This window comes from Trichechus manatus, unplaced genomic scaffold (genome assembly GCF_000243295.1).
Source record: "Trichechus manatus latirostris isolate Lorelei unplaced genomic scaffold, TriManLat1.0 scaffold00004, whole genome shotgun sequence".
Classification (NCBI taxonomy): Eukaryota; Metazoa; Chordata; class Mammalia; order Sirenia; family Trichechidae; genus Trichechus; species Trichechus manatus.
In genome coordinates, this window is record NW_004443940.1 from 11,395,163 (window position 1) to 11,406,002 (window position 10,840).

Here is a 10,840-nt window from a genome sequence, read left to right on the forward strand (position 1 = left end):
CTGCCGTCGAGTTGATTCCGACTCATAATGACCCTATAGGACACAGCAGAACCGAGCCGTAATGTTTCCAAGGAGCAGCTGGTGGATTTGAACTGCCAGTCTTTTGGTTAGCAGCCTAATGCCTAACCACAGCGCCACCAGGGACAGGCTTGTATAATATAATCCTAGCAATTATGTCATATTAGATTAATATCAAGGAAAGACTTTTTCAAATTACATAGAGTCCCACCTTGCCCCAGAGATTCTAATAACTACCTAGTGCCTCTTGGCATTTAAAAGTAAATGTTTGCAGGCACAGGGAGACACTGCAGGGTTTCTAAATCAGATGATTCTGAATTTGAATAGATTTGAATTTTATGCAAGTCTCATGGCTTTGTAAAGAAAATATCTGAGGGAGACAAAACTGAAGGTAGAAAGAAAAGAAGGTTACTTTGGTGGCCCGCTAGTTTTTAAGAGAAAGTAATAAGAGAATAAACCCCAGAAATACTTAGGAATTAAAACAGATGAGACTTGGTGACTGATTAAATGTGAGAAATGAGAGAAAAAGTTAAAGATAATTTCCAGGTTTCCAGTTTGGATGACAGAAAATAGCAGTGAGATATAGAGTACATAAATGAGAAGCCTGTTCTCGGACAATAGTTTTCAACTTTGTTTCCACCCCAACAGGGATGATTAATAGGATTCCTTTACTATGGAAGTAACTCTCAAAACAGCAGGATGGTAGAGTGTGGAGGGGCAGGGACAAGCCTTCTCAGTATCCGAAAGAAAACAGGTGAGATTTACGAAAGTCTACTAGATGATTCCAAAATTGTCACTTAGGGGTCAAGGGACAGTTGCAGTAGGGATAAAAAGGATGAGAAAAGAAAAATTACATGTAACACTGACACAGTGCTAAACCTAAGCACTTTATGTGGCTCGCTTTTTCCAAACTTAACAAATATCCTATGAGACAGGTCTTCCCTAGTTTATGGATGAAGACACAAAAACTTAAGAGAACAGAACAACCTTGCCCAAGGTCACAAGCCTGTCAAGTAAATCTGAATCCAGGCTGTCTACCTTCTCTAGAGCTACTGCTCTTAATCACACTTTATACTAAATACAGATCAAAAAAAGCTTCAACAGGATTTGGTAATGGAATGCTTAAGAAATTAGATTTTATGAAATAATGGTCTGAAAGATTAGAAAAACAGTTAAGAAATTTCTAATAGGGTATTTTATTGTATTCACGACCCAAAGAAGAAAACTAGAAAAGATAACAGACCTCAATAAATCTGTTAAAAAACTTAATGACATGCTAGTGAAAATGACGGTAGATTAACATTTACCTCATCTTTTATGTTGACGTTTTCAGGAGCCATACTTATTGAGAGTTGATTTCCATCCATCGATATTGGGAAGCAGGTATAAAATTTCACCATAGAATCTCCAGACTTTCTACTTATTTCTATATATGCCTTTTAAAATAGAAATTATAAGAGTGAAAAAATAAATCTTATTCAAGTTACTTTTTCTTGAAAACATTTAATACTTAGAGTCCAGTAAATGAAAAAACTTAATAGTTTTAATTAGAGTCGTGCAACCAACCAAATAATCTTATGAACCTGCAGATATCACTTGTACTCAGTCTCCCCTCCTATTGTTTTTTCAAGTACGTTAGCTCCAATTACCAGCAAATAGATACCCTACTTTACTCTCAAAGATTTCTAATAATTGCCAACTGCTTTCTATCGTAAGAACACCACTTCCCACCGCTCTAATGGTGTCATTTCCATTATTTAAACTCTTTCCTCAAATCTTTCCTCCTTTAAAATACCTTCCACAAGTTTATTAGTAAAAATAAATTTTATTGTGTAGTTTTGAAATTACAAAAGTAATACATATTTATTACAGAAAATTTAGAACATACAGATGTATCTAGGTTGTTCTAAGTATTGATGACATCAATTTGAGTATCAAAATGGTTAGAAATACTAGTTAAATAGGACTCTGCAAAGTTTTATAAGGTAAATTTAAAAGCTCTGCATTAAACATATTAAAGATATTAAATGAAAATCTGGTGGGAAAAAAAAAAAAAAACTAGTTAGTAACCATTTCTCCCCATCATCAAAATTATGTCTGATTAAAACAATACTAAAATAAGGGATATGTGTTTTACATTTTGAAAATCCTTTAGCTTGAAATAGTTTAATTACTTTGAGGTACAGCTTTTAAAAGCCCCTTTTTTCTAGTTTTGTGAATTTAGCGTTTTTCAAAACCTGCTTGTAGACAATATGAATAGCTGTTATCAACTCTTACCTTTTTATGAGATGATAAAATCAAAATATCATTCAAACCACCAAATGGTTTTGCTAGGTTGTAAACATCTTCTACAGAATATCCTTTAATAGGCAAATTAGACACAAGGATCACACACATTTCCTCTGTTTCCTTCAAAACAAGTTAAAAAATTAAATTCACATTAAAATTTTTTTAAGTGCTTTTATACTAATTTAAACTTATACTGCAGATCATGTTACATCAGTACTTAAACTGCATCTAATACTGGGTAAAGCCTGATCAATTCAGGAGGCTGGACTGAACCTCAAATTAAAAAGAATAACAAAAACAAAATGCTAATTTACTCTTTCCAAGTACACAGAATAATTGCAGGTCTTTAGGTCAACCAGTGCTTAAAAACACAAGTTCTCTTGTCTCTGAACGCAACTCCTTCCCTTCACATAGTATTGTCAGTCCTGTGCCTTGTGATGCTAACATCTTCCCAAACGTTAAATCATGTATATCCTTTCAACCTTCCTGAATAAGATAATCACTTTTGGGCTATATAAATGAGGTCATCTAGCCTCCTTACGATCCTTACCCCATAATCCAATCCCCACTGCCCTTCATTCTGTCGAATTTATCCTTTTCAAGGCAATTCTCTCATCAATGCCAATTTTTACTTTGGTGGATGCTGCGAAAATCCCCAAAGGTGTACTGGAGTAAATTTGGCAATTTGTGACTCTTTGAAAAAAGGATGGGAGGTTATTATTTTCATAAACCATTTGAGAGTAACTTCACTAGCATGACAGTTGTGTTCACGAGTATGTCCTTCTAAAATGCTTTAAATGAATCTAAAATACTCTACTGGTACTTTAAAATAGCCTTCTTAAAATACAGTAATATAAGTAAGACATACTACTTATAAATACTTGATCAATGGATCTACTAGGAAAAGAAAGCTTATGCTTAGCACCTGAATGATCTCAAAATCTCAATCAGTAAAATCTGATACAATGAGATTTTAATATACTCATGATAATGACAAATATAACCATAAGAAAATAATAAACTTCATGCTACTCAAATATAACTGCAAACCCCTTTCTACTCCAAAAAAGTAAAGAACTTCTAAATATTAAAATATCTCCCATTTACCTCTAAAAAGAGAAAAGACTACACAAAATTTTGTTAGTTCTAATGTGACAACCTGTTGTCTACTCAAAAAGCCATTTTCTTACTGTGTTATTCTCAGTGAAAAGTAGTCCTCAAAAATATATACATTTATTGATAATCTATTCTTAAATTTTTGTGACTTACTCTGCCATTCAAGGTTTTTGAGCTGAAACCATATTAATGAAGTTACAAACTACTAAATTTTTCAACATGCCAAACCCTATACACTTTTTTACACAAATATATCTGGATTTATAGAATCAAAAGTATCATGTTGTGTCAAAATTTCTTAAGCTTTAAAAGAAATAGAAAAACTGACCTTGCTAACTGGTTCTTGGTTTTCTGTGGCCTCCAAAGCAGCGTCTTAAGACACAAAATAAGATAACATTTCATGTAGATATACTCCACTTAGGTGTGACTCTAGTATTGCAATATACATGTGTACAGATATATGCTATGTATACATCTGAATAATACAAAATTAAGTACTTAATTTCTTAAAATTTTAATTTGCTTTTTATTTATAAACATATAAGAACAAAATAAAATTATCTACTGACCTACCTGAAATAGTTTCTTTAATACTGTTTTCAGTGGCTTTGGCTTCCATACTGGTCTTTATTTCAGAATTTTCTGCATGAAAGAGTTTGCTTTAGTAGTCTAGACAAGCACGCTAATATAATTAAACTGATGAATCTGAACATGAGCTTAAGTTGATTTAGTTTATTTTGTTACATCAAGTCTCCCTAGGCTGACCTAACTTAAGCCAATGCCAATACAAGTTTTCTCTTTGAAAAACAAAACAATCTCTTTGAGGATTTTCAAACAATAATCTCAAAATGTACCTCAAATGTATACCAAAAAGGATCTAAAGGAAAGAAAGCAGTGAATGACAGTATTTCAAGCTTACCTGGTACAGTCACAGGTTTACTGGAGTCTTTACTTTTGACACTGCCAACCTTTTTGACTTCTAGAGACTTCTTTCCACTAGATTTTGCTTTTAGAAGTAGAAGTGCACCATTATTCTCAGGGTCTGTTCAATCATTTAGCATGTTTCATACTAATGTATTAATAAATATATAATTCAACTTCATTATAAAAGCAGTTCTTTTCCATATATTCATTATTTCTATTAACTTTCAATATCTGTTTACCAAAAAGATTAAAAGCACATTTAAACTGTTACAATTTTTAGAGGGCCATAAATGAGTCACAAGTTTAACCCTCATATGGGAGAAACGTACCACAATCACACACATATCATATTTTGTAATTTCTGAAAAGGTTCTTTAAAATTATAGTTATTTGGAAAAAGGTATTATTAATAATGAAATCATGCTAGTTTCAACATGCCACATTTATTTTAAATAGTGTACCATTTCTTTATGGAGGAAACACATTCTCATAACGTGCAAGAATCCTTTTTTAAAAAGGTAACAAACATCAGGAATTATATAAACTGGGGGAGAGATATGAATTAACACGCTTAAAAAACTAAGGAAAACAAAGATTAAGCAATTTTTAGGAGCAAAATGGCAGAGCAGCCTGGAATTATATAGCTGTCGAAAATGTTTTCTGCCAAAAATGTACCTACAATGGCAAATATTGTCCAAGATCAAAGTACCCCTCCCCAAAAAAGTCTCATACATATCAAATTTTAAATATCAAAGTAGCTACTAAACTCCTACACATTTTATAGATGTTACAAATTATTAAGCTATAAATATCTGAGTTTAAAACTTACTTTTGGTATTATATTCTTCAAGGCAAAATTAAGAATAAACTTAATAAAAATCTCTCCTTCCCAATAATCTTACCTGTTTTGACTGAAGCTTTATTACCTTTAGCAGCTACTGTTACCACAGATTTTACAGAACTTGACGATTTCCCTAAATCACAAAAGCTGTGGTCAAAACTGGTTTATTTAACTAGTATTAACAATCCCCAAAGAATCTCGTAAAGAAGGAATACAAAAGCTACAGACCATATCTTATTCAAAAACGTAAAATGCCATCCTCTTTGCAAGTATAGGCCATTTTCTAAATCTAGCAATGATTATTTCTTTAGGAAGAAAAATATCACTTCAGTAAGAATTCATCTCCCTGCAGCGATTCTTAAAATAACATTCAGGCCAAGTTAAATAAATCTATCAATGTGTGGATCAACTGGAAGCAAAATTACTAACTCCAAGGACAAGCTTCCTTGGTCCCCAGTTGATTTGAAAAGCATTCAGGAATACCTACATTATGGTTGGGCAACATAAAGATTGCTCTGACTCATTCCCAGTGGGTCCTATCTGTACAAACCAAAAAAAACCCGTTGACGTCGAGCTGATTCCAACTCACAACGACCATAAAGGTAGGTACAGTACTATTTAAACTGCTCTGACCCTTACTTGTTCATAAGCATCTATTACTGTTAGTTATTTTCTAAGACGATGCTATCTATAAAGACTGTGATCACCAGAATGTGGCTGAAAAGATCACCAGGGGGTCAAAATCCTTTCCGCACAGAGAGCAACAGGAGAGATTTAGCTCTGAAAATTAGGATTCATAAGTTTGCAAAGTAACATGAGGAAAGAGCCCAGGATCAGAAGTCAGCAGACCTAAGCTGAATTCTAAGTTTAACTGTAAAACCCTTGAGAGAGTTTTAACTGATTTCTATGTAGGTTTCTCAGTTTATAAACAAGGGTGGTGACTGCCATAATTAGTACATAACAGGAACTCTCTAAGAATATAATGCTTTCGAAAAGTTAAATTATCATACAAATAAAAAGAACTGATATTCACAAAAATCAATCAAATGGTTTAAAAATCCACCCCTTGTATTCAAAGACAGACAAAAAAAAAAATCTTTGCTCAAAAACAGTAATAACAATCCTTACAGACTGTCACTTAGCTTAGTCATTCTTAGTCAATCACAAGTTGGCTTTTCTTTGTTGTTTTAAGTTGTTTACAAGTTTTCAACACTGCAGTAAGCTGAGCCTTTGTGAGCCCTTAAGATACTTCTTTCACTATCCCTATTTTATTATCACAAGTCAGTTCATTTTATTACTTCTGTCTGGGTATCAGAGTTGAAGGAAAGAATAGCTGGAATTAACTTCCAACAGTTAGGAAGTGGCTGGTGGTTGTGGCACCCACTGCCCCTAACCTTCATCTGTGACTTCCACAGATTTTCTGTCAAAGTAGTATCAATGTGTTTGCTAAGTACATACAGCTTCAAGACAAGTTTTCTAGCCGTCCCCCACACTACTATCTGAAAATTCTGGAGGCTCCACTTACAATAATGGTATTTGCCAGTTCAAGGCTACATCCTTTCTAATGTTATAGGGCAGATAATTTAATCCACTTAAAGAGCTGACCCTGAATTAACCAGTATTTAGTAGAAATGGGAGAGAAATCGGAAAGGAGGATAGATAATGCTAAGGGAAACAATAAATTTATTAGTTTCTTGAAAACCCATTATAGTTTTAAAAACTGCAAAAAGGATCTATAATTTGCTGCATATTGTTACCTGGCCTATTATGTAAAAGAGAGTAAACAGAGAGTGACTTCCATAGAAGAGAAAGTGTGAAATATCTGATATTCCTCCTAAGAAATAGTTTCGCCAGTTAAATTCTTATTTTCATAATTACTACAAGGAAAGAGCATTATCTACTAATTCTCATTTTTGCAATTTCTGGATACTACAAATTTCAAAGATTAATATAAACTCAGCATATACCATGTTCACATGAAATCTAATACTATTACTACATGCTTCTTAAGTAATTAACTAATAAGCAACATCATGACAATCAGAAAATACTGAAGGTGTCAAATTTTACTTGGATCCACAATCAATGCCCACGGAAGCAGCAGTCAAGAAATCAAATGATACACCTCATGGGGCAAATCTACCGCAAAAGACCTCTCAAAAGTGTTAAAAAGCAAAGATGTCACTTTGAAGATTAAGGAGCACCCGACCCAAGCCATGGTATTTTCAATTGTCTTATATGCACGCGAAAGCTGGACAATGAATAAGGGAAAACCAAAGAATTGATGCATTTGAATTACGGTGCTGGCGAAGAGTATTGAATATACCATGGACTGCCAGAAGAACAAACAAATCTGTCTCAGGAGAAGTATAGCCAAATGCTCCGTAGAAGCGAGAACGGTGAGACTTTGTCTCATGTACTTTGGACATGTTATCAGGAGGCACCAGTCCCTGGAGAAGGACATCATGCTTGGTAAAGCACAGGGTCAACGAAAAGACCCTCAACAAGATGGACTGACACAGTAGCTGCAACATAGCAACGATTATGAGGATGGCACAGGTCTGTATACAGTGCTGCATTCTGTTGCGCACAGAGAGGGCTGCTATGAGTCAGAACCAACTCAAGGCACCTAACAACAATACGCCTAGAATTCTAATCAAAAACATACCTGAAGATTTATTCACTTTGGCTGATGTCTTGGTTTGTCCACTTTTGGCTAGAATAACAGGAGAAAATATCAATGTGCATTACAAATAACATCATTTAGTTTTAAGAAAGAGCTAACCTGGCAATGATTTTGAAAGCCTTCTTTCGGGAGTTCATGGCCATTTGCTCTTAAAAAGAACACTGCAAGAAACATCCCCACACGCATCTTTTTATGCCCATGGAACTGTTAACTGTAGGATACATCTTGACATGGACTTGCTGAGTCAAAAGGCATGGGAACTTAAATTTTAACTATTAACATCATATTGTCCCCCAGAAAGGCTGTGCCAATTAATATTCCCATCAATAGTATATGAGTGTGGCCTTCCCGTTTCCACACATAGTATTAACATAAATTATTAATCTTCATAATCTGTAATGGAAGTTACTAAAATTTAATTTTTGTCTAAGAGTAAAGCTATGTCTATTTTCCTGTTTATGAGTCACCCGTAACTTTTTCTGTGATCCACCTATTCATATTTGCCAATTTACCTTTTGAGTTGTTGAGATTTTTCTTATTGATTTATTAGAGCTATTTATATATTAACAAATTTAGCCTATGGCACACAGATAATTAAAAAAAAAGTTATGGAAAAATACTTGTTTCCCCTAATTATTATTCATTTTGTTGTTGAGAATACACACAGCAAAACATACATCAATTCAGCAGTTTCTTCATGCACAATTAGGTGACACTGATCACATTCTTTGAGTTGTGCAATCTCATCCTCTTTTTCTGAGCTGTTTCTCCCTCATTAACATAATCTCACTGCACCCTAAGGTTCCCATCTTTTGAACCACTGTTGTCACTTAGATCCCATATACACAGTTCTTCAAAGGGCATAATGCTCAAGGCAGACCTCTGTGACTAGTTAAGCTAAACTACTGTTTGGTTTTAAGACTTCAAGGGTATTTTTGGTTTAAGGTTTAAATATTAACTTATGTTTTATGCAAATAATATGCGCCTTCTATGTTTGTTTGCCAACTGCTCCCTCCAGCAAGGTATTTTCAGAAACACTGCTATGCCAATTTTCTTACATGCTGCTGTAAAAAAGAAATAAGCATAGGACACTTAACGAAAATACCTCATAGAGGGAGTGAGTGGTTGGCAAATAAACGTAGAAGGCACATATTATTTGCATTAAAATACGGTATCTCAGGGCAATAGTTTCAGGGGTTCATCCACCCTCCATGGCTCCAGAAAATCTGGAGTCCATGAGCATCTGAAATTCTGCTCTGCATTTTCCCCCTTTTGATCAGGATTCTTCTATGGAATCTTTGATCAAAATGTTCAGTAATGGTAGCCAGGCTTCATCCAGTTTTTCTGGTCTCATGGCAAAGGAAGCAGTTGTTCATGGAGGCAATTTGCCACACATGCCATATCCTCCTCCTATTCCTGACTCTCCTTCTTCTTCTTTTGCTCCCAGTAAATAGCGACCAACTGTGCCTTGGATGGCCACTTGCAAGCTTTTAAGACCCCAGGCACTACACAATGAACTAGGAGGCAGAACAGAAGCACTAAACATGATACTAGGCCAACTAGGATGTTCCATGAAACTGTGACCCTAAACCTCCAAACCAAGGAACCAAATCCCACGAGGTGTTTGGTTGTACATAAGCAGCCTCAGCAGCTTTTTTTTTTTTTTTTTGGTCACTGCTGTAAAATATATCCACAACAAAAACTTTTGCTAATTCAACATTTTACAGGTGTACAACGTATTGATGGCAATTACAATAATCGGCTATGCAACCTTACCCTTAAATCAATGCAATTTTTCCATCACTGTTAACCCTTTCTCCCCCTCCCTCCCACCCCGGGTAACCACCAATAAACTTTGATCTCTGTATGTCTGCCTTTTCTTTTCTTTTTGTAAGTGAGGTCATACAGTATTTGCCCTTTTGTGATAGACCTATTTCACTCAGCATAATGTCTTCCAGCTATATCCACATTGTAGCATGTGTCAAGATTTCATTTCATTTCTCTTGCTGTGTCACTTAACGTCCACGATACACTCTGTGATGTATGGGATTTGGATACTGTGTGAACATCGTATTATGTACAGGCAGTCCCCAGGTTAGGACAATTCCCATAAAGCCTATTATATTAAAACCTCATGGGAACCCGCTTCTGGTCATCATCGCCAGTGGGTACCCTTGGTTTAATGATTTCTACCTGATTGATCCAGAAAGTATTTAAGAGGGAGGGGGACTCCAGCATCTCCCACTGCCAGGATTGCAAGAGCTCTCAAGCACGCATATTAAGGCACAGACGCCATCTCCCGGGGAGGGACTTTGCCGGTGTGGACTGTAGGACAGAATCTCCAGGGCCCCTCCTGGGGCTGGTAGGATGTTACGGAGCAACAGCTGCCTTCCCAAGCCAGATGAAGCAGCTGTGTCTGCACATATTGTGACCTGGGGTTCAGGGGTTTACTTCTCATAGACTAAGGTTGGGCGGGGGCTTTGCCATAGGCCTGGCAGCCCAGCAGGTCTGAAACATCAACACCCTGGTGGGTTGGACAGGCTTAACCAGAGTGAATCAATCAGTGACTGGGGCTGGACCAGTTGGCCAGGATGGCCTCCGCTTGCACTGTGTCTACTCACACAGCTTGGGGGTCAGCACAGGCCTTGGCGAGGGCCGTAGACCCTCTGGAAATTGGGCCCCTCCGGAGTGAGTCGACAGGCAGAGAGGGCAGCCAGGCTGAGAAGAGAAGCTGGGGGTACAATGTTGTTCGAGAAATGTTAAGCCCAGAGTTGTGGCCTCGAGATTCTAAGGCCAAGATGAGCTTCTCAGCCCCATCCTGGCACAGAGAGGTACAGGCCACCAGGAAACACCTGCCTGTGTCACCTCTGTTCCAGCCCCAACCCCATCCTATTCTGCCCTCCCTGTCTGTCTCACTCTCTCTCCCTCTCTCCCTCTCTCCCCCTCTCCCCCTCTCCCTCTCTCTC

At 36.4% G+C, this 10,840-nt stretch overlaps 1 protein-coding gene across 5 annotated transcripts in view; it reads right to left on the reverse strand.

Annotated features, from left to right (window-relative positions):
- ZNF638 (zinc finger protein 638) overlaps nucleotides 1–10,840 on the reverse strand; it is a 102,301-nt gene that overhangs the window by 26,751 nt on the left and 64,710 nt on the right. For 4 of the 5 annotated variants that reach the window (XR_002824373.1, XM_023732831.1, XM_004369224.1 and 1 more), the window contains exons 11-17: nucleotides 7,857–7,904; nucleotides 5,250–5,321; nucleotides 4,343–4,429; nucleotides 3,997–4,065; nucleotides 3,752–3,795; nucleotides 2,296–2,427; nucleotides 1,326–1,454 (exon numbers count right to left, since the gene is read on the reverse strand). Coding sequence is in view for 4 of the 5 variants with exons in the window: in XM_023732831.1 (XP_023588599.1) it covers nucleotides 1,326–1,454; nucleotides 2,296–2,427; nucleotides 3,752–3,795; nucleotides 3,997–4,065; nucleotides 4,343–4,429; nucleotides 5,250–5,321; nucleotides 7,857–7,904 (581 nt within the window). In the remaining variant the exon portion in view is untranslated. The remainder of the gene's footprint in view (nucleotides 1–1,325; nucleotides 1,455–2,295; nucleotides 2,428–3,751; nucleotides 3,796–3,996; nucleotides 4,066–4,342; nucleotides 4,430–5,249; nucleotides 5,322–7,856; nucleotides 7,905–10,840) is intronic. The other variant, XM_023732827.1, reaches the window with a different exon arrangement.